Source organism: Juglans microcarpa x Juglans regia, chromosome 6D (genome assembly GCF_004785595.1).
Source record: "Juglans microcarpa x Juglans regia isolate MS1-56 chromosome 6D, Jm3101_v1.0, whole genome shotgun sequence".
NCBI classification, from domain to species: Eukaryota; Viridiplantae; Streptophyta; class Magnoliopsida; order Fagales; family Juglandaceae; genus Juglans; species Juglans microcarpa x Juglans regia.
Genome location: NC_054604.1, coordinates 4572584 through 4597288, shown reverse-complemented (window position 1 = coordinate 4597288; position 24705 = coordinate 4572584). Strand labels below are relative to the sequence as shown.

Here is a 24705-nt window from a genome sequence, read left to right as displayed (position 1 = left end):
TGACTGATGAACGACTAAGACCTACTTTGGATAGCAAAAGCCTCCCATTTCATCTCATCTCATCCCATTTTATCTCAATATCCATACACCACAAATACAAATACATTTTACTTTCAAAATTTCAAAATTTTTATCTAATCATTACAATTTTTCAAATTTCGAAATAAAACACAAAAAAACAATTCAACTTTTTCGAATCTCAAAAGAAAAATTATATTAAAAAATTATTTTCTAATAATATTTTAACTTTATAATATTTTCATTCCCAAAAACCTATAAAACATCTCAATGCAAACAATTTTACTATTATTTACAAACTATTTCACTACCATTCACAGATCATCTCATCTCATCTTATCTCACTATCCAAACGAACCTTAAGAGAGACTTCCAACCTGCTGCATGCGAGGTGATTTTAAGGGTGTTTTCTTTTTTTTTTTTTTTTTTTTTTTTTTTTTTTTTTTTTTTTTTAATCTAAGATCCTATAATTTACTAGCCCAGTCACGGCAAGTTCCTTGTGGATTCACAAGCACCTCAAAGATTGGTAAGAGTCACTTGAATTGTGAACAATCAATCTCAACTACAAGTCACCCCCCAAACAAAAAAAACCTGATCAAAATTACTTACCTGCTCGCTTAAGATGCTTCCAACGGACCAACAAGGCCATTGTCATTGCTCTCCTTTCCATTTCCACTGCTCCCAGCTCCCTATCCTTACTTATGTAAGGTGAAAGTGATGACTTCGCATCACGAAAAATGTAAATTACACTAGGGTCAGAACTCACATGCATGATTATCGAATGCAAATTAACATGTTTAAGATAAATGAAGAGATGGTGCACGGTTCCTGTACTACAGTAAATGAAACGCTTTAGCCAATGTACTTGATTAATGCCACATCATCTTCTGCTGCCGCAGACAGGCTAAAGAGCAATGCTAGGTTCTGGCCCTCGGGGCATGCAAGTTCCACACAAACCATTAGAAAAAGGCCAAAAAAAAAAAATGGGACCCACCATAAAAAGTGAGTTTTTTTCCTGATGGGTCCCACTATTTTCAAAGAACATGTACAGAACTAGCACAAAATCATTTTTCAATTGGAACTTACTATCATCTGGTTAATCCAATGCTGTGCTTATGGGATTTCTCCCTGTCAACCACAGTGACTGTTGTCTGTACTAAGAGTGTTTCAAAATAAAGGGAACTCAAGGGATGAAGGGAAACATTCCATTTTCGTGAAGCCTTTATAGTAAAGGTGAAAGGCATTATCATTAATTTGCTTTTCAAAAGATGACAAGAAGATTAAGTCCGGGCAAAATAGCAAATTCCTTACAAAGTGAGCCAGTTTCTCTGCACTGAAGTTTACAGACACAGAAATGACTCCCCCAAGCCTGCTGTTTATTCCCTTCGTTTCTCTATATAATCATAAAATCTATAAACTCTAAGGATCTAACATGAGATTTCTTGCCAAAGTTTTAAGTGTTTATATAATTATTCACACTTGCTAGACAGCGTGAGTTTCGGCTCAATCACACAAGCAGAACTAACACTGAAGGCATGGAAGGTACAATACAAAATGCAAATAACTGCCAATATTTGAGCAAGCCATATGTTACTGATCAAAAAAATGGTGCCTGCAAGAACCAAAGTTACTAAACATTCATGACTCCATGCCCTTTTTAGTTTAAAATTTCTTTGATTGTATTATGGAATCAATTAAATCTTTGGAACAAAAGAAAAGGCTGCAAATAAAGGTAAATCTTGTGGCTACACATTCATGATTAGAACGATCAACAAGGGCTATCAGTTTCTACTACTAATAGTGATTTCGAAAATAAATGAATTAAACATCATCATAGGTCCAAAACCTGTGGCAAAGACCAAACCCTTCGAGAACAATAAGTGGACAAGCCCATATGTCAAGCACATCATACTCTAAAGTTAATACAGGTCACATTTTCATAGAAAGCTTTAGCCTACAGAAAGGCATCCACAAAATGAAGCAGACATCGTCACTTTATATACCACCTAGCTCTCTCCAAACATAAGATTTTTGTAATAAAAATCCTTGAAAACAGACAAGTACTTCCACATCCTAGCAAATTCATCTAGTTTCATTCATGTATATTCGTTGAGATTTTACCTGAACCTAAATTCTCTTACACAGCTCCATGAAAGAGATACCAGTTTCGGCAAGCTGAAGTTTCATCTTGGCCTTGACTCTTGATCTTGACTCTTTGAGCTGGTGCCCGTTTACACAGAGATACAGCTTTTTATCATACTTCAAAATTGATGAAAACAACATATAAAGAGTTCGATTTTTTTAGTTTACAAATATGAATAGCAATCAAAGCTCAACCAACATTAACATCAACCACATCGTAAATTTATGATAATTACTACAATGCTTATATATCATACAGGAAATTGAAACGCCTGTAAGCAGAATAAGAAAGCTTCCTAATTCCAATCAATGCAAAAAACATTGAACCACGGCTGAATTGGAAGAAACATACCAAATTGTCATAGCCCTCAATCAACATTGAATAAACACCCACCATTTCTTTCCCTCCCCAATTTAACCTCTCGATCCGTATCCGTATCCGTATCCCTACCCCCTTCTTTACTTCTATTCTTTTCCGAACTCCTCTCTCGCTCTGGTGGTGAGAAAAGATGACGACGAGGAAGGCAGAACCGAGCCTTTAGTAGGGCATTTTCTTAGGAGGAGGAAAATCCGAGGCCCTGCTTGAAACCTGGTGGCTCCTTCTCCTTTGCAACTGAGCTCGTCGTAGTACGCGCGGCTTCTATCTCCATCATTTTCTAACGTATACGGGGATAGAGCAGTCTCTGCAGACTGCAATGGATTTCGTGTGCGAAACCGAGTGGCGCCGTTCTTATGTTTTTATTTGGGTCATTTAACGAGAAGTGGGCCCAGTGTTACGAATATGGGCCTCCAAATGATTCAAGACCAAAAATACCCATCCCGCACAACGCGGCATGCGGGAATTTACTAAGGAGAAAGTCTATTATGCCGTCCGATTTTAACCGCTCTATTTGACTGTTAGTTAAATTTTTATTTTTTTATTTTTTTACTTAGTGGATAAAGAAATGATTTTAAATATATTGATGTAATTTTTTATTTTTTAAAAATATTTAAATGTATTAAAAAAATATAAAAAAAAAACTACTAGGCGGCATACCCAACAGTAAGAGTGGGGCGGCAAAGTAGCCCCACTCTTTCCTAAGAAGTTTAGGGTCTGTTTGAACAAAACCGTTGTTAGATATTCCCAAATTATTTTATTATTGTTTGAAAATTATTTATTATTATTCACCACTATTTATAAATTATTTTATTATTATTAAAAAATATTTTACTATTATTAATAGATATTTTTCTTGATATTCATATAAGTGAAGAGAAATGATATTTATAGTCGTGAAGTGCGCAAGTACTATGTAATCGTTTTGAAAAAAATAAATAAATACGATATCTACATAAAAAAAATTAAATTTTTAATAATAAATTTTATTATTTTTTAAAATAATTACATAATATTTACGCACTCTATAATTATATATAATATTACCGAAGTCATAATAACACCTAAAGGAAACGTGGAGGGTTGTGAACTCGCCTTTAGTTTTGCACGAAGTTAAAAATTTCTAAAGGGACCCTCCCATCTCCCCATTGCCCCTCACACCACACAACAAAGATGTGGGCGAATCTCCCCTTACGTACTTGCGTTTCAAAATCCTTGGAAATTTTACGAGACACGTGTGTGATAAGTGATGCAAAGGTGCGAGCGAGGCCCCTTCCCCACTCACGCAAGGCCTGAAAATTTCTAGAACTAGAAGGACCGGCTCCATCTCTACATCATGCGGGGTGGGCCACAAGTTCTTCAAGCCCTCTACGAATGTTTGCATTTTTTTTTTTTATACTTTTCTGTGTATTTTTGTTTTTTCTTCTCTCTTTATAATAATATGATGGATTATTGAGATTTTATCCAATTATTCATTGGAATTTGATGTTCAAGTTCGGAGATGGACAAAGCATGTAGGGTCGACACTACCCGAAGGCTTCGTATTGATCATATGAAATGTTGTAAGTTTCACGTATCAAGCCTCTCTCTTTAAATTTGACCACTATAATAGTATATTTACATGAGTAATGCTAGGATATGTAAATATTATATACTTCTTTTAAAAAAGAGTAAAATTTATTATTAAAAAAATTAATCTTTTATATAAATCTCTTATTTATCTACATTTTTCAAATAGAGTGCCCGAACTATCGTACTATAATATTGCAAATATCATTTTTTTTACACAAGTTATTGAAGAAAATGTCAATCACTTAGGCTCCATCCATCTCTTAGGCTATGTTTGTTTGAATGCTGTAAATAATAATGAAATAATTTATAAATAATAATAAATAATTAATAATTAATAACAAAAATAGTAATAAAGTTTCCCGTATCACTATCTTGAAAGACAAATTTTGCCTGTAAACTAGCACACTATTTCTATATCATAAATTATATTCGTAATTATGAAATATATAAGCGTCATATAATTTTTTTTTAAAAAAATAAACAAATAATTTACATAATAATAGAATTCAATATTTTTTAAAATGATATTTACTTAATAATTAAAAAAATATTTTTTAATAATATTATGATTTTTTATTTTTTTAAAAAATATTTAAAAATACATATAAAATAATAATAATAATAATAGGCAGCTCCAACGAGCTATCCGGAAGCTGTACTGTAGAGCCAACAACGGGCAAAATAGCATTATTGAGCTGATAAATAAAAGGAATGATGCGATGATGGTGGGAAGGAAGGGGTCAGCAGAGGATCCAAGTTGATCCCTCGTAAAAGTCGCCAACCCCACCATGATGTTAGCATTGATATCTAGAGACAATTATCACTGTACATTTTAATGGACGACCTTATAAGCTTGTGCAGAGCAGAGGTGGGTTGACTGTTGCCACACCCACAATCCAACATAATCAAGACAATGTCTGAAACATTTTCTTTAGACAAACAGGAAGGGACACAGTCGATGATTCATCAAATCTTACAAAAGGTGACAACTTCTCATTATGATGGGGACTTTATTTTTGGACAGTAATATTTCCTTTTGGCATAAAAGTCATGGTCCAAGATGCCTCTTCATCTTCTTTCTCTGCACCAAACCCATCACCACATACATACATACATGTGTATATATATATATATATATATATATATTCAACAACATAATAAAAAGTCCAAGATGCCACTCAACCTGTCCATTCAAAGTGGATCAAACAAATCTTTAGTATTTTAAACTTCCCACTCTTACTCACTACCATCACCACTACCAAATAAATAAGAATATAAAAGGTTGTCGGTTAAAAAATAAAATATTTTCTTCATTTTTAATTCACCTTCATATTACACTCTTAGTGAGAGCACATCAATAATAAAAATTAAAAAAAAAACAAAATGTAAATATTTTTATTCAAAAGAATATAATTTTAATAAAAATATTTTTTTGTCCTTTCAAAATATATAAAATGAAAAATTCTTTTAATAAATTACTGTTTACTACTTCACATCCTACACTTTACGAAAAACCCTTCCATACTTTATAAAAAATTTATAAATATATAATATAAAAATAAATAGTGACTAATACATAAAATTTTTATCTGAAATTTATACAAGATCTCTTTTTTTTTCTAATTAAAATATTAATACATAAATAAATATATATTTTAATCGGTGGGAGGGATAGAGCAATCAACATAGATATGGGAGATACTCTTTTGCACTGAAAAGCCAAAGCGAAATAGGATTTGGAAAAGCAAAACAGATCCAATGCCCACAAAAGAGAGATCTATATTATTCTATGGAGGAGCGTTAAGTCCAAAGCAAAGTATATCCATCCCATTTAACTAAGATTAGGCTAATTTAGTTTAGATCGTATCCGTCCAGATATTATTAAGTGGAGCATTTAAAGGCTCTGATCCTTCGCGCAAATGGAGGGGGTGGAGTGGGAACAGATTAATATAAATTTTTTTTTTTTTTTTTAAATGTGTGGTGGGGCCCACCATCTATATCTGGAACCGTATCTCGAGAATAAGATTTTGTTGTCCGTACCATAATGTATTTCGGGAGGTCACACTCAGACTCAGCTACCCCCAACGACCGGCCGTGGGCGGCTTTACTATTTTTTTTACGCCGCCGTTTCACAACTCCCACTTGGCTAGTATCTCTGTCCTGCCTCGGTGCCGTTATCACGAGGCAAATTTGATTATTCTTCCTCATTTTATTTCTGTGCGTATTTCGACAGTAAAACCTATCACATCTCATTTTATGTTATAATTTTTTTAAAATTTTTATATAAAATATAATAAATAATTTAAATTTTAAAAATTTTAAAACAATAATAATATTAAAAAATAATTTTTTAATAATTATTTATTTAACTTTTAATTTTTATCTTAACTTATCTTATTTTAACTTACTATCCAAATCAAACCTCAATACTATTTAAACTATTTATAAAAATGTACTCGTGATAAGGTTTTTCTTCTGGCTTGAGTTAAATACGCCATATTGAATTGGGTTCCTTAAAATCCCATTTTCATCTAAGATGTTTTTAAGTACCAAATATGCATCCCTAATTTAAATCATTAGGGATGTATATCGAACATCTTGATCCACATGTCGATGGCTGCAGTGAAATGTATTTTGAAAAAATCTGACAAGTCTTGGAAAATGGTAGCTTTTAGAGTATTGACAATGATCAGCAAGTTTAAAATTTAATTAGAATCTTAACTTTTAACTATAGTATCAAATTTTGATTAAATGAGTCTATATTAGATTAGTTATCTTAAAATTAAAATAATAATATAATATTATATATATATTTTTTGTTATTTTTTTTGTAAATACAATTAATATATTTCTTAAATCTTCATGTTTTGTAAAAATAATGTGTCTACTCTCAATCAGTAAAATAAATAATGTGCATGACATGCATGTTTTACCATTCAAAGAGAGAGAGAAGTGATGAAATAATAAAATATTACTTTCCATTATAAATTGTAACTAGCTATGTTTAGAGAGGACTTAAGATTTACTGTAGTTCAAATCTTAAATTTTAGACTATTGACTAGTTCAATGTGGAGGTTTTTTCTCACATCTAGTTAAAGTTTGGACTTGTATTGGCATTTGACTAATCCATTGCCAATGCTCTTAAGTTGTTTGGTTAGCAAGTGGAAATAAGAGAAAAATTCAAGGCCAGTCGGTATAAAACTCATTTTTACACCAACTAATAGCTATTGGTCACATAAGAGGTGCAGCCTCCAAACATCTACACTCGATCCTTCATAATCATTCTTCTCCCCTTCCATTTGCAATCCCCTTTCTGAAGAGTTCTTCCAATCCATTCGTAACCCCAACACCCTTTTTGAGTTTTCTCTCATTTCAACCCCCTTTCGTTCATCATCTGACACCTTTCTGAACATAAAGGAAAGTTCATGATACCACTTAGTTTGTCTTATAGACTAGACATGCATAAGAGCTACAACACATTTATCATCACAAAAAATGATCAATATATAAAAAGAATGTTAGATAAATTAATAAATATAATCCTTAGATTTTAAAAATATAATCGTGAGATATGTAAAATAAAAAAAAAGAGAAAGAGAAATGCCTACAAGTTGCTCCTTTTAGTTGATTAAATTCATGAATTCTACAATGATTTATTGATTTTGTGAGACAAAATAAAAATAAGGGACTAAACAAACAAAAAATTTTACTTTTCAAAAAATTTCACTAGACACGAGAGCTCCACAAATCTTAGAAACCAAACAGAGAGATCCACAAATATTTAGAAACTAGATCGTATTGTAGAGAGAGAGAGAGAGGTGGATAGATGAGGGGAAAGTGAGGGGAGCAGGTCACGTGGGTGGATGAGAATTCAAATAAACTGTTTTTATCGCATGTGTGATGGTATAAATAGAAACCTGTGGTCCATAGAGACGCCTATGTGATAGCTTTTGATTGGCTGGTGTAAAAATTCACTTTCCACCCGATCAGCTCCAAGGGCTACCCTTGAAATAAAATAAGATGAGATTAAAGTTGAACGTTAAATAAAATATTATTTTTATTTTAAAATTTTAAAAAGTTAACTTAATTATTATATCTTATATAAAAATTTGAATAAATTATAATAATTAAATAAAATGAGTTAGAAACTTCTACTACCTGGCATTATTCGATAGTATAAAATGTATTTTTTTAAATATTTAAAAAAAAATTAATTAAATAATAATTATCTTTTTAATCATGAAATAAAAAAAATATACAATATCGATCAAGATGAGAGACACCATTCGCGATTCCCTGTCATTTTCCATAGGCACATGGTTACAACTTAGGAACTGTAGGCAGGTCAAAAGACGAGGCAGCTAGTAAAAACACTGAACACCAAGGAGGAAGGACTGTACCAAACCCAAGTATATGGTATACGTTGGGTGAGTCCGACTATTTACTACTAAATCTTTTGAATATATTGACAGGACAACGGAGTACAAGACAAGCGACTCAGGACCGGATTGTTCTCTCTCTCTCTCTCTCTCTGTGAAGAAAATCTTTCACATTTGGATCCTCAGAATCTCAGCTTTAGCCTTTTTCCTTAAATTAAAGCAAAAGCCTACCCACATGCCACACCCACATACTCTCTTTCTCCTTTCGTGTCCACCTCTCAACCCAAAAGGCTATAAAGTCATCCACAAAATCTCCCCATCCCTTGCTCTCTGTTTTTTCTTCTATTTCCACTCTTTCTACGCAGACCCATTTCAGCGAGGCTAAAGAACACTTTTTGACTTTTTAAGAGGATTTTCCGGCGAATGTCGATTACCGGCCAGGTTTTGCGGCGAAACTTGCCAGAGAATGTTGAGGTTTTTGATGATTCACCTTCGGGTTCGCTAGAGCTGCATGTTCTTGCGGTGGATGACAGCGTCGTGGACCGGATGGTCATCGAAAGGTTGCTGAAGATCTCTTCTTGTAAAGGTGAGCGAATTTAATTAATATTTGTTGTTTTGGGAAAAGATTTGTGTTTTGATTGGTTTCTGAGGCCGGTTGGATTGGAATATGCAGTGACGACAGTAGAGAGTGGGACAAGAGCTCTGCAGTATCTGGGGTTGGATGGAGAGAAGGGCCCGGTTGGTTTTGATGTAAGAAACGAGCTTGGACTCGGATGTATTCACTTTGTTTCATTATTAAGAAAGTGTGTGAAATCTCTAAAGAAAAAAGAAAGGAAATTTTTTTACCTTTTCTTTTCTCGCGTTTCTTCAGAACCCGATCAAATATTCAAAGATTTTTTTTTTTTGGTGGAGTGACTCTGATAGCTATGATTACAGGGCTTGAAGGTTAATCTCATAATGACTGATTACTCAATGCCAGGGATGACCGGATATGAATTGCTCAAGAAAATTAAGGTTTGTATTCTATATTGTTTTGTCCTTCGTCTAGTTGTTATTCTAATTCTTTTCAATGGGACTTAAAACGAAAGGAAAGGAGAAATTAAACTTCTTTTTTGTATTTTTATCTTGATAATAGGCTAGAGAGCTTAAGTTCCCTGCATGTGAAAGTTTCAGCTCAAACAAATTTCCTTTTTCTACTTTGTGCATGCCTGCATTTTCTCAGCAAACAGATAATAACTTCTAAAGGCAATGGAAAAAAAATATTAAGGGTGTTTTTGCCTATGGTTGCTTTCAAGCAGGGATCATCGGTTTTGAGAGAGATACCTGTGGTGATCATGTCATCCGAGAACGTCTTGGCTCGTATTGATAGGTAATTTCTCTGTTCAATCTTTTCTACTTGCATTAATAGTAGATGCATAATTGACATGAACTTACATGTAAATGCACGATGATTCTGGATCTTGGGCTTGTTTTATTAATGAAAAAAACAATCTAGTGACCTTAATGTTTTTTAATGGTCGGTAGGAATTCAACTATGTTGAATCTGATGATTATAAAATAACTATCTCTGTACAATACTCACTCTGGTGTGCGTGATATAGTTGATATAGGAATTATTGGTTGAATCTGATCTTGCCTGAACATCTTGTTTCATAATATTTTGATATTGATGCAATATAAGTTAGGGGCAGTTATACTTTACAATCCCAAACTATCACCTCCATGACAATGCACACCCTAAATTATGAAAAATTACAATGTGCATCCTAGACTACCAATAAGTTTAAATGGCATATTTGGTGAATTTCCGATGGTTAAAATTATCCCATGTGACCTATTCATTCATCTTAATGATCAGATCCTAACTGAGTGTCGTTTGAACTCATTGGTAGTTTAAGGTGCAAAGGCGGTAGTTCAAGGCATATAATCTAATTTCCCATATATTAATATCGGATATCCTAAACTTTAGTGAAACAAAGTTTGGTATTGCATGTTCCAATTTGGAGAATTATGCATTTCCAATCCTAGATGCCACCATTAAAATCCTGGTATAGTGTAATTGTATCATGTTTTTCTTGCAAGAGTATGACAACTTTCTGTCACCTCTTTTTACAACCTTGTGTAAATTGGAAGTTAATTATACAAAGCAGTCATCTTAGTGATGAATTACCAGTTTGGATGATGGTGCAAATTGCAATTGGGAAGAATTATCATTATTCATACCCAAGCAAGTTCAATGTAATAATAACATGCATTCTTCCAGCTTCATAGGTCCTTTACAGTCCCAACCACTTGGGGCTGGTAGCTTGAATTCTTTTCTACTCTTTTGCTGTGGTCTGATTCTTGCAGTTATGCCTCAAATTGGTGGCATGTATTTAGAATAGAAAATATTCTAGGAGTGTAGTCGTTAACCTCTGTCGGTCGGTGAATTTATTGGCTTGGTATCAACTGTCCTCTTTCCGGTTTCCCTTCAATTCAGATATAACTGTTAAAATCATAACATTTACTTGGGCAGTTGGAATTGTAATAAACTATACTTGTCTCTTCAGATTAGTGAGTCGTATGAAATAATTGAAGATGATTATGATTAATTTCTATTAGTATGCTGTGTGAACATGACTCTTCAACTGCTGAAGTCAGTTTGATGTTTCTATATTGGTGTTAATATCGGTTGAGTTATTGGAATACTGGCTAACGGCTCGTTCTATCACTGTTTAGCAGGTGTTTGGAGGAAGGGGCAGAGGAGTTTCTACTTAAGCCTGTAAAATTGTCAGATGTGAGACGTTTGAAAGATTTCATAACGAGAGGTGAAGGAAAGGATAGTGGAGAAAGAATAAATCATAAGAGGAAGCGAGAAGATGATTACGCCTCCTCATCATCACCATCATCTCCATCTTCCTCTGTACTCTCGGCATCGTCCTCATCATCATCTGCATCATCGTCGTTGTCATCATCTGCGCGTTTGTCAAAGAGGGCCAAACTACGTAACAAAGATTGAATTACTGTCTTTCATATCAGAATATAAATTTTTTGTTAGTCTCCATCCTCGATGCCTGCCGAGTGTTTTTGTTTGGTCGGAAATGATTTCTTTCTTACGTGTGGAATAGGGACCAGGAATAGAGAAAAAGTAGGTACAAGAATCAGATCAAGCAGGACATCAATTTTTTTTTTTCCCTCTTTGGTCGTGTAAATATGAATTTCGCCTTATAGTTGAAGCAGTTTATGAATCATTGTTTTGGTTTAATGTTACTTCTACAAATCATCATCTATAAACTTGATGCGTGATTTATGAACTTTTTGGCTCGGGATAGTTTGGGGGGAGAGGGGGTACTCTCTCAGGTTTTGTATCTGATTTCTTCTGCATAGTTAACCACTTGTCCGGTTTGGATTCGAAATTCAACTCGAATTATTTTATCATTATAATTTTTTTAAATTTTAAAATAATAATAATAATATTTTATTCAACTCATCTAAAATCATCTCAACTCATAATTCCTTAACAACTATCTATATATAGATATATGTTTTAGAAGAAATCGGATACAAAACCTGTTTCTAACAGATATAACGTAGTTTCAAACCATGTTTGCTAGATATATATGTTTTAGATGAAATCGGATACAAAATCTGTTTCTAACAGATACAACGTAGTTTCAAACCATGTTCTAAAGAGAAATGAACAGCTACTAAAGGTGAGGCATGCATCCCCTTGGTAGTAATGTTGACGAAAACCAACTTCTGGGTAGGCGGTTTTGAACTTTACAGAGACGATAAAAAGCTCTGCCATACCCATCTAAGTTGTGCTGCTGGATAACTGCTTACCTAATTTAAAGTCTCCTGAAAGTGTGTAAACATTTCTTTCACATTATACTGTATTTTGCAGTGTTCCAATTTGGAATAGAGCCAGTGCATGCGTGTTGTTAATCTTGTATTAGATCTAGATAGTGAGGCAGGACTGGCTACTTGTGCCAGTCTGTAACCATATAAACGCAATATCTGCTTAGAACTGAGCATTCTGAGCTCTTCTCTGATGCTAAAGATTCCATGCATAAATATTTTTAGGGGTGTAACGGGTCTGATTTTAGACAAACTCTAGGACCGAATATGTATGTATCGATTTTTCATTTTTTAAAACTAATTACGTTCCGGTATGTATCGATTTTTCATTTTTTAAAACTAATTACGTCCCGGTTACCCTCCTAAATCGGTACATTTGGTTTTACTCGTTTTCAGTCTGATTTTTTAATTTTTTTAAAATGTAAAAAATATATAATAAAATGTTATTTCTTATGATAAAATGTTATTAATAATTTAATATATATTATGTTTAAAGCATATGATCAATTAAATTTTCATCTTTTAAGATTAAACTTTTATTTTATAAATTATAATAACATTATCTTATATATAATTATATTAACATTTTATATTATAATTTATAAATTATAATATGAAATTATTTCATATATGATATATAATTATATATTATATATAAAACTTATATATATAAATATTTTGTATAATATATAAAATTAATTTTTATATATATTTTTTCTAATCGGTCTGGTCCTCTTATAAAAATTACGAAACTAAAACTGGACCGATTTCAAATCGAACAAGTTTAAAATCAGACCAATCAATCCTATCCGGATTCGGTCCGATTTTTCAATTTCTCCATTTAAATTTACATCTCTAAATATTTCCTCCAATTTTTTTGGACTCCTCATCTTCAGACATTTTAAACGTTACTGCTGAACCCTTGAAAGCTCACCAATCTAAATAATGATAATCTTTTACAACTAAAGACAATGATTTGACCCTTTCGTTTTCTCTCTCCGGACCATTTTCTCTTACCCAAGCGGCTAACAATCTCAGCCTTTTCTCCCAGGAGAGGAGCCGACTCCCTCCCTTGCGGCTTGCCCAGCCATAATCTGCCATATTTATAATTTTTTTTTTGCTTTCTGGGATAGCACTAAGATGTTCTTATTTGCTGCTTTCCGGCCTTCTACAACTGTCACACATCCACTATCGAACTCCCCAATCGCCGGTCTGTCGGATGGAAAAAGAAAATTATCTAAACAAGTGATGATGTGTCTCACGCGCGACTTACAATACGCATGAGAGCCACGCGTGCAGTGCCAAGAGGTGTTTTTTGCCATCATGTGCAGCACCATGAGGGTCAACGACTTCAGATCTCTTAAATTTTAGTGTTCATCTCTTCCTTAGTGTGGTGCGTGACCCACATGTGCCACCACCGCCAATGACGATCCTCCACTGGTGTATCGGTTTATCTTCATGTTGTTATTTCCTTATATTCTTACTTTTTCTAACAAATGATCAAGATAAAATAGTCGTAATAATCTCATTTAGCTGGACTAGATCAGTAAAATGTAACACACTCCTGTCAATTGTGACTTTTAGTCATGGTGTTATAGTCTGTTTATCAGACTATATTATAACCACTTTAAGGCAATTTCTCCTTTGTGTGAAATGGATTAGAGTCAAGAGATTGAATTGGGAATCTGCTTTTTCATTTTTATGTTCAGGTATATACAATATTGTTGGGTACTTCCATTCTATTAAACTTGTATCTTTACAACCACTTAATTTAATCTATGTTATGTTTTTCTTGAGAAAAAAAAAAAACAAAAGAAAGCTCGCCAATCTGCTCGAATCCAGATTCAATAAACCAGTTTGAGTAGAGATCTTTTTCTGATGTAACAAAACCTGAACGGCGTGAACGCACTTGAAAGCTATGGTACAAGTCATTAGGAAGTCAAAATGCTAATGGTTTGAGATATCTGCATAGGATGCCCGGAGGAATCTAACCTACATGCTTTTACTCCTATTTCAATCAAGATCATATTCCAAAATCTGAGGGCGGTCAAGACCATTAATGGGCTGTAAAGCTTTCCAGGGGCAGGCTTTAAAATTGGATGGTTGGCTCAGTAATTGGCTCCCAACCATCAGGCACAAAGGATTAGTAATTTGGCATCAATTCCAAAGATTTGAATTTTCAAAAGATTTGTTTTTTGTTCACCAGAGACAACCTAGGTCCCACTAATAATAACACATGCAGCTGTAAAATATATAAATATCGTATAATTATTTTTAAATAAGTAAAATTTATTATTAAAAATTAATTTTTTTTTTATAATCTCATATTTATTTATTTATTTTTTTAAAATTATGTGATACTTACATACTTTATATTTGTAAATATAATTTATCATATAAAAAAAATCAAGAATGATAGTGCTTGAAGTTGAAAAAATTTTCGAATGTCATTTGAACATGCTATTTCTCATATGGAAGAAGTATGGAACAGTTCTTGGGTAAACGGTCGGTGACACAACAGGCAGAAAAACTTATACATAAAAGATTAGCATGTTACATAAAAAAATATATATATATATATATATATATATATATCTTCTATTAAGTTTTCTGTTTGTTAGATATCAAATGAACTGGACCCATTGAAAGTATATTGTCAAAAGTAAATGAAGGAAATAAGATACTGAACGGATAAGTCAAAAAGAAGGTTTTTTTTTTTCCTAAGTAAAGTAAAAAAGAAGTTACTGACATACTAAAAGGTAAAAATGATAGAAAATAAATATGAGTTAGCTACCTAAAGATAAAAAAGAGATCTTAATAAAAATAGGGGCTATTAAACTGTTTTTCTCTCTAGAAAGAGAAGCTGCAGCTTTTTCTATAAAAGTTACTCACCCTTTCTATCTTTGTTTCTACTGGAGAGCATGGCTCACATCCTCCACTTTTTTTTTTTTTTTTTTTAAATTATTTTTAGTATCTGTCTGTTAATAAATTTTTCTGCTAGTGTTCTTAATCCTTTCTTTCTATCGGATTGGTTTTGGCAAGATCTATTGCACTCCAGTGACCGATTGCCTTCACGCAACCTCCAGCTATCGATCTATCGGCTGGAATAAGGGAAATTACGATAAAAATCTTGATATGTGACCCTCATACGTGGCTCATTTCACAAGTGGCTACATGTGCCGTACTAGTAATTTTGCCACCTCAAGATTTTCTAGATCTGACGCACCCCATTTCACAATCAGTGATGCGTGGTCTCCACATGCCATCACAAGCAAAACTTGAATGGTTGCAGCCTAGGCTATTTGATCCCGATCTTTCTACTATGTTTTTGTTTTCTCTAATCGTTGATTTTGAGGCAAAGAATACGAGTCTCTTCAAAAAATTTCTTAAAAAAATAAACTGCAGTACACCTTCAACATCTGTCACCTTCAACGGCAGCATCGTAGTTCACACCATTGTGCGACTTATAAAAAATCATCATTTAAGGCAAAGCCTTATTTATAGAGTATGGGTGGGGACCAAGTTTTTGATCTTAAAACTTATTTTTTTTCCACTTATGTATTGTGGTTGTTGTAATGGGATGTTTGTTGAGAAACCTCACATTCTCATCATGTATCTCATTTTCCTTATGTTGATGATGTATATGCTTGATTCAGAAAAAAAAAAAAAAAAAAAAAAAAAAAAAAAAGGGGCTACTAAAAACGTGGGATGACCTTACAACTCTCCAAGGAAATACTTCTCTACATTCTCTAGGGACCCTCTCCAGATTTTCACAGTAAAAATCAATGAAGGGTCTGCTTTTTTGGTAACGACCAAGATTTCCTATAAATAATCACTACCCAAGACTCTTTCTTCATTTATTTGTTTTTTTGAATATCTTTTAAGGCAATTGGGGTCTGATGAACTCTGATCGATAGGATAGTTTACTCAGCCATATGGCAAGTTGGCAACTTGGAGAGTCCAAAGTGGGTGACCAACGAATCATATATCTCAAGAGTAATGTTAGAGAGAAGTCACTGTAGCAGTGCACACTTTATACTCACTATATGGTTACTTTTAATTCTCTACTTTTTTATTTTAGACTTATGAGATGTGTGGTCTAGATGATGCCATATCATGTATGCAAAATAGTTACTCCCAACAGTAACTTCTATCTATATTTATTCATATCTCAAGGTCCTAACCTCTTTACAAGTCACCTAGAGAGTGTAATATATAATTTATTATGAGATTAATTATATTTAAAAAATAAATTAAAATATTAATATTATTTAATATGTCAACAGTATTTGTTATGCGTAAACAAAATAAACTTATAAATTGATTTAGATTTAGAGGGTCTATCAACTCATCTCATCTCATCTTATCTCATATCATTATTATAATTTTTACAAATTTCTACACAAAATACAATAAACAATTCAATTTTTTCAAATCTTAAATAATATTTTAATAATATTTTATTTACCTTTTAACTTTCATACCAACGCATCTCATTATTACAACTTTCACACAAAATATAATAAACAATTCAAAATTTTCAGATCTCAAATAATATTTTAAAAATATTTTATTCAACTTTTAACTTTTATATCAATTCATCTTATCTCAACTCACTATCCAAGCCTAATCTTATTCTTTCTTAGGCCTTGTTTGGATATAGAAATTGTTTCATTTCATTTAATCTCATCTCATCATTACAACTTTTTCAAACTCTCACATAAAATATAATAAACAATTCATTTTTTTTAAATTTTAAAACAATAATAATATTAAAAAAATAATAGTTTAACAATATTTTATTCAACTTTCGTATAAACTTATCTAATCTCATTTTACTATTCAAACGGGCCTTAATATTCCAGCACCCGTTACTTATATCATTGAATTAACAACAATGGACATGCATACAAATGAGGCAGGACGGCTAGACTTCCACGTCCACATTAAGAATAAAACAAGAACAAGAAAACATAGCAAAGGATGTGAACAAATGTATTTGATAATCCCAATGAAATTAGGCTTGGGGACGGCTTATTACTCTACATCTACAAATCACAGACTTGCCAAAATTTCCATCTGGCTGCACCTGGAATTTACACTTCTACAACAAGGGTGCAGAACATTTATTTTCACAAGGCAACTGCCTCTGAAAAGGAACTAATATTCCAACCAACAGCAACTACTGCCTTCATTGAAATTGTCAGCACTCAGCAACCAACACTAGACAAATTATTTTGGACAATTTATTCATATAGCCACAAGCAGCAAACGATCCAAGTAATAATACCTTTGTTTTTTTTTGTCAGTTTTCCTGCTAGAATTTTTCCAAGTTCTCAACAGCATGATGGTTCAGCCGTGAACTTCTCTGTATTTTGTTGTTCTTCTCCTGCATTCTTTCTGTCTCTTCTTAACTGATTCTTCACCTTTGAGTCCATTCACGGCATCTCTAAAGCTTATTCTAACAATGCCGTCCCCATCTGCATCTCCCTCCTCAAATAATGCAGTTGTGAAAGCCATTGCTGCCACAGCTGCAACTACTCTAGTTGTTGTTGGGATTTTCCTTTTTTTGTTCAAAAGATTTGTAATTGCTCGACGCCACAAGAAAAAGAAAGCAAGTACAATCTTTCTTCGAGAAGATGATGAAGTGACTCTTGGAGAGTTCATGAACTTCAGAGGAAACGTGAAAGGATTGATTGTTGAGGAAAATGGTGTGGATGTTCTTTATTTGAGGAAACTAGAAGGTGGGCAACTTGAAACTTCTTTTCCCAAGGTAGTATTCAATCCTAGTTTTGAAGATGAAAAGGAAAAAAGGGTGGATGTTAGAGTTGCAGGACCAAGAAAATCTCAATCTCTGGAAGTTCCATTGCTCTCTGAGTGTTCTGAGGGAATTCCTCTTGAAGTAGTGAAAACAGTATTGCAAATCCCAACCCAACCAATTATTTTGGAGAAGGAAACTCGAACACCACCACCCCCTCCAGCAAAGAAGATTCCACTGCCACCTCCACCACCTCCGCCGCCACCACCGCCGCCACCATTTCTTCCAGCTAAAAGAAGTCTTGCACCTCCACCTCCACCTCCAACTCCAACTCCTAAGGCAGGGAATTCGGTGTCATTATTGAAACCCCCACCAGCACCCAGAACAAAAGCAAACAACAAGAGCTGGGAAGAGGCTTCAGTTGGGGAGAGCTTGAGAATGGCAGGTACCGGCCAAAGGACGCTGAAACCGCTGCACTGGGACAAGGTTATAGCTAATGCTGATCATTCAATGGTCTGGGATAAGATCATTGACGGATCTTTCAGGTACTTGTGCCTAATATTTTTCATTTCATACCTTTATAGTTGTCGTGCAATTGATCATTGCCTTATCTGTGCCTGTTAATTATTTTGTATGTGCAATTTAGATTTGAAGATGATGTTATGGAGACTTTGTTCGGATATGCTAATACCAAGAACAAATCCCTTGAAGGAGGTTATGTCCTGCCATCTTCAAGCAAGTCTAACACTGCTACACCAGCTCAAATCTTCATCCTGGAGCCACGAAAATCACAGAACATAGCAATTGTGCTAAGATCGATTGTAATCTCGCGAAGCGAAATTCTGGATGCCCTTTTTGAAGGCCAGGGACTCGGTGCTGATACCCTTGAGAAACTCACCAAAATGGCTCCAACCAAAGAGGAAGAAACTAAAATCCTCCAATTTAATGGCAACACAACTAAACTTGCAGATGCTGAATCTTTCCTCTACCACATCCTGAAGGTTGTTCCTTCGGCATTCACTCGTTTCAATGCAATGCTTTTCAGAACAAATTATGATCCTGATATCCTTTACCTTAAGGAGTCCTTGCAAGCGCTTGAATTAGGGTGCAAGGAGCTAAGAACCGGAGGGCTTTTCTTAAAACTTCTTGAAGCCATTCTCAAGGCTGGCAACCGCATGAATGCTGGAACTGCTAGGGGCAATGCCCAAGGTTTTAACCTCAGTGCTCTTCGAAAGCTCTCTGATGTAAAAAGCACAGATGGAAAGATTACTCTCCTTCACTTTGTAGTGGAACAAGTAGTTCGATCCGAGGGCAAACGTCGTCTGATCAATCGCAACCACAGCCTTAGCAGAAGGAATGGTCAAAGTATTGGCACAACAAATTCAGATAGCCTAAGAGCAGAAGACAGAGATAGAGAATCTCTAATGCTAGGACTACCAGTGCTGGAAGACCTAAGCACTGAATTATCTAATGTGAAAAAGGCAGCCATCATCGAATATGACAATTTCATTAATATGTGCTCCACACTAGGTGGTCGTGTAACAGAAATTCGACAGCTTATGAGAAATTGTGGCAATGATGAAAGAGGTGTTGGATTCGTGAGAGAAATGAAAGGATTTCTAGAAGAATGTGAAGAGGAGCTTAAGGTGGTTAGAGGGGAGCAAACACGAGTTATGGAGCTTGTTAAGAGAACAACAAAATACTACCAAGCAGGGGCTTCCATTTCCAATGACAAAGGGTCACACCCACTTCAACTGTTTGTGATGGTCAAGGACTTCCTCGGAATGGTCGATCAAGTTTGTGCAGACATTTCTCGGACGATACAAAAGAAGAATGAGACTGCACCTCTGGGATCTTCACCACCCTCGACGAAAACTCCGTGGAGATTACCAAATTTCCACTCACATTTCATGTCGGATATGTCTAGGACATCTTCCAGCGAATCTGATGATGACTTCTGAGGTGAATAACGACCAATTATGAAAAAAGTTGACCGGAAAAACACAACTAGAGGAAGATTTGGTATGGAGCCATCTGCAATAAGAAATGTAGAGTCTAGAAGTTAATCAGTCATCACAACTGCTGAACATGATGTCTCAATGGGCAAATGCAAAAACTCATCACTCATATCAGTAATTTTTTTTGTTTTTTGAAAATAGGTTATTAGAGAAAAACAAAAACAATGATGCTTTCCACAATTATATACTTCCCCACAAAAAGGGAGCTCTGACATAGAGTTCCAATGCAAAGAACCTCATGAAAGAGCCGGGGAGACCGTACCATGGAGGAGAAGGAAGAAGAAGATGATGCATTTGCTGCATGTATAAAATAAAAAACACGAAAAAAGCAGTATTAATCAGGGAATCGAGCTTGGGAGGAGAGAAAGGGAGGCTCTTCCCCTCCCCATAGAGGCACTGGACAGTTGAGAGGGTTTCACTTTTTTTTTTTTTTCTTTTTAATATTTATATTTGAAGTCCAATGTTTTGAGAGACGTAGAGAGTAGAGGAGAAACAGAGGTAGAAAAGGTTATAGAAGTCCATGTACATAATTTAAAGTCAAGATGGATCTTGTCATCTTATTGAACTTGAGTCGGTCTTTTATCGGCCATGGCAATCCATGCACGCTGCCTCCAATCTCATGGGAAACACGAATCTGCTATTGGAAACTGTAACAAGTTTCATTGCATTAAGCACAGACCCTTCAGAATCTACATCTTCTGTACTCGGAAAGGAAAACTGGTGGTCTGGAGAGTTTTCACTTCTTTTTTTTAATATTTTTATTTCACGTCCCATATTAATTTGATCCGTTTCGAATCAAACCAAAGGACCTTTCGTAGCACTGCCGCCCATTAACAACATGCTTTTAATTACTTTATCTTCTCCTTAATACTATCCTTAATTTATTTGTCTCCCTTCTCTTTCAATCTGACCATGATCATGGAGGCACTTGGGTTAATTAAGTGAGTAGAGAGAGAAGGGACAGAGGAGAAGAAAATAAGAGAGATAAAGAAAGGAAAAGAAAAGAGATACTTATAAAAGGGTGTTATTTTGTTTTTAATAATAAAGAGGGTGTAAATAAATTAAAAAAAGAGAACATCTTCAAATAGAAAAATATAGTTTTCAAATAGAAAAATATAGATGGAAATACTGAGGAAGAGCATGACTTGAATAGAGAAATCCATCAAGAATCATGAGTAGTACTTTTAAAGTAGAAATCATCTCTATCCATCCCATCTCATCTCATTATTATAATTTTCATAAATTCCTACATAAAATACAATAAACAATTCAATTTTTTCAAATTTCAAAATAATAATAATATTTGAAAAAAAATTTAATAATATTTTATTTAACTTTAATCTAAAATCATCTTATCTCATTTCACTATCCAAACCCCTCCTTAGAAATCCATCAACATAATTTTTCATTAATGAGTAGTACTACTGACAAATAAGTATTATTCTGACTTACGATTAATCAACAAAAATTAGGGCTTATATTGACAAAAGATGCAGCACATAGAGAATTCTAAAAATAAAGTTTATTCATAAATATCAAAAATTGATTCTGAAACTCACAAGAGGGGCTCAAATAGCTAAGGCAAAATTTAGTTATTGCATAAAAACAAAATAAGTAACGAAATAAGTATCGTGCAAAAAACTTGGCCCAAATTGGAATAAGAATTATCTTTAAACGTGATAGCAAAATATTACCATAAAATGAGAAAAAATAACTTAAATTTATGATTCAGAGGGAAAACGATTGATTACGGGTAGGGTCGAAACGGGGACTACAAGGCCTAGCCAAAGTTACTGTTGGAAATAACTGTAGCTAAGACTAACTCGAAGTATAGTAGCAGAACTAAACGAAAGAAATTGATGACAATCACACAGAAAGAACACTAAGAATTAAATAGTTCGACTCAAAATGAGCATACGTCCACTGGTGGGATCGGTATCGAAGATTTCACTATCAACAGAGATGGAGTACAGATGAATGTAACAAAACTTCACAAGGAAGTTATCTCTCAAACTCACTCTAGACTTCTCTCTCAAGAAAACACTTAAAACAAGACAAAATGTATTCTGAAGTCTTAAAACAAAGAAGTGGGCGCCGTTTGATATTTATAGGAAAAGTGAGAATTCACTTTTGTGAACATTGGCTCGAGCGAACGTCGAGCGAGTGTCGAGCGAGCGTAGATATTCTGCACTTCGCTCAAGCCAACAGTTGTGCGAGAGTCGAGCAAAGCTCTCTGCCTGAACTCGCTCGAGCTGAGTGTCGAGCGAATATCGAGCGAAGCTCTCTGACTTGGATATTGCTCGAGCTGAATGTCGAGCGATACTTTAGCGAAGCTCTCTGCCTGAACTCGCTCGAGCTGAGTGTCGAGCGAATGTCGAGCGAAACTCTCTGTCTAAATTCGCTCGAGCTGAGTGTCGAGCGAATGTCGAGCCAAACTCTCTGTCTGACTTCGCTAGAGCTTAGTGTACCTCCGCTCGAGCGAACCTATGACATATGCACTGTTCAATCTGAATTCAAGTCACCTCATAACAGTTACGACTAAAATACTGACATGTGTGCAATGTTGCCTCAATCCAAGTAATTTCTACATTTTCCTGCCATATTTGTGCCGATCTGCCTTTTCGAGATCGGCGGTGGAATTGTATCCAATGATAAATTATTTCTCTTGATTAATTAGCGTACAATGACATTAGATGATGATGGAAAAGAATTGGAAGTTTAACTGCATTTGAATGTTGAGTTGATTTAAGATGAAAGTTAAAAATTGAATAAAATATTGTTAAAATATTATTTTTTTAATATTATTATTATTTTAGAATTTGAAAAAAATTGAATTGTTTATTATATTTTATGTTAAAATTTAAGAAAATTGTAATGATGAATTGAGATGAATTTGAGATCTAAGCTGGCTAAGTCAAGTTACAGACACTTCCGAGGAGATATTTCCTTGATCACTCATCGACTCATCAGGCTCTTTATTATCTTAAAGCATGCGAAGGTCAATGGTTGTTTTATCATGGTCGACTCTTATACTTGAATTAGATTTCAGAGTATATATAGAGGAGTACTGTTGATTAATCTTATATTTTAACGTTAGAATTGTATCCAATGAAAGAAGAAAAACTAATTCTTCTAACATTAACCTAAAGCCTACAAGATTAACCTTTTGGTACTACCAAAAAGGTGGCTTCAGATCATTTGTATACAACTGTAATGAAAAATGCATCGGCCATGGCAAGCCACGCCAATTTCATGGGCAAGCCCTTACAGACCTTTGGAACCTACATCTTCTGTACTGGGAACGGAGTACTGGTTATCTCGAGCAACCCAGATCCTGCTGGGCTTGTTTGTATGGAGTCTGGTTCTGTTTATAATTTGTGGCCTGATTTGGGACATGAAGCGCAGGTTTGAATTGATAGGCCTAAACTGAAGCTCTGGATAAAACTTTTTTTGACCCGTTTTAACTTCTAATTCGACTCAACCCACTAATTAGGGTTTATTATATATTGTATTAAATTGTTACAATGTATCTTTTATTTTCGTATTCTGAATAAAATCCTAATCAGTTCTATAGATATAGGTACGTTGTCGAACACATAAATCTTGTATCGTACGTGATTAATTTAACTTTTTTACTTTACTTTTTCTCTAATCGTTCCAAATGGATGCGGTTTTGCAACTGCTGTTCTACTCCTCTCAAATTGCTTGTAAAGGTCATCAGCAACATCTCGTATGCGAAAATGATTGGCAGAAACGTACATGCAAGATACACACAGTACTGTTGACTCAAACCAACTGGGAAGGTCTACTTCTTTCGTTTCTAAGAGTTTCCAGACTTCATCGAGCAGTGAAACTGAAAAGGAGGCAGATATAATTTGCTGGGAAACTATTCAGCAACATTTCGCATATGAAAATGAATTGCAATAAAGTTTATAAATAGCGTCGCGTTAAGATATAAAATAAATAATAAAATCTATCTATTTTCATTAGTTTAAATTTTTAAAATAATTGATGATTTCACATGATATCAAAGCAGAAGTTCTGAATTCGAATTTTAACTCTACACTCTATCATATTTAATTAAATACTCTATATGTTGAGCCACCTATTAAGAGAGAGTCTAACCCATACGTGAGGGAGAGTGCTAAGATATAAAATAAATAACAAAATTTACATCTTCTTATCAACTTAAACTTGTAAGACAATTGATGATTTCACTCGCTATTAGATGTGCACAATATTACTTTTATTTTTCTTGAATATATATATATATATATATATAGACCTATATATATATATATATATATGTCTTTGAAGAAATAAAATAACAATGATCGATGCTGCCTTCTAGCTAGCTTGGTGTTTAAATGCACGAGATAGAATTATTCGTACTAATATGGGTTATGTTAAGTCATCTGTATATGGATATAACAGATGACTTCATTAATTATTTACTTTCCTACAAATAAAAAGTTTTACTTGTCTTCAAAAGTTAAACAGATGAAAAGATATAGATTTTATTATATTCTTAATATGCAAGTTCTGGTTGGAGTTTCTTGTTACGAAGAATTAATGTTCACTTTATTTATTATTGTCTTAAAGTGT

The 24705-nt window shown here is 34.0% G+C and overlaps 2 protein-coding genes and 1 long non-coding RNA gene across 6 annotated transcripts; 2 read left to right on the top strand and 1 right to left on the bottom strand.

Annotated features, from left to right (window-relative positions):
• Positions 1 to 2814, bottom strand: LOC121234922. Of its 4 annotated transcripts, none has more exons than XR_005934468.1 (3): positions 2140 to 2814; positions 628 to 739; positions 1 to 73 (listed from the first exon to the last, which is right to left on the bottom strand). It is a non-coding gene; the product is annotated as an uncharacterized LOC121234922 (long non-coding RNA). The 4 variants fall into 4 exon arrangements; XR_005934467.1 differs by lacking the exon at positions 1 to 73 and having other exon boundaries at positions 473 to 739; positions 2140 to 2277; positions 2513 to 2814; XR_005934466.1 differs by lacking the exon at positions 1 to 73 and having other exon boundaries at positions 473 to 739; positions 2140 to 2238; positions 2513 to 2814.
• Positions 2815 to 8620: 5806 nt separating this feature from the next.
• Positions 8621 to 11731, top strand: LOC121234921 (two-component response regulator ARR15). Its single transcript, XM_041131064.1, has 5 exons — positions 8621 to 9073; positions 9161 to 9237; positions 9424 to 9501; positions 9786 to 9856; positions 11209 to 11731. Exons 1-5 carry the CDS (start codon positions 8911 to 8913, stop codon positions 11483 to 11485), a joined length of 666 nt encoding a protein of 221 aa, XP_040986998.1. The 5' UTR covers positions 8621 to 8910; the 3' UTR covers positions 11486 to 11731.
• Positions 11732 to 17554: 5823 nt separating this feature from the next.
• LOC121234920 (formin-like protein 4) lies at positions 17555 to 20574 on the top strand. The gene is made up of 2 exons (XM_041131062.1): positions 17555 to 18627; positions 18729 to 20574. The coding sequence occupies exons 1-2, from the start codon at positions 17792 to 17794 to the stop codon at positions 20041 to 20043; spliced, it is 2151 nt and encodes a 716-aa protein (XP_040986996.1). The 5' UTR covers positions 17555 to 17791; the 3' UTR covers positions 20044 to 20574.
• Positions 20575 to 24705: the final 4131 nt, after the last annotated feature.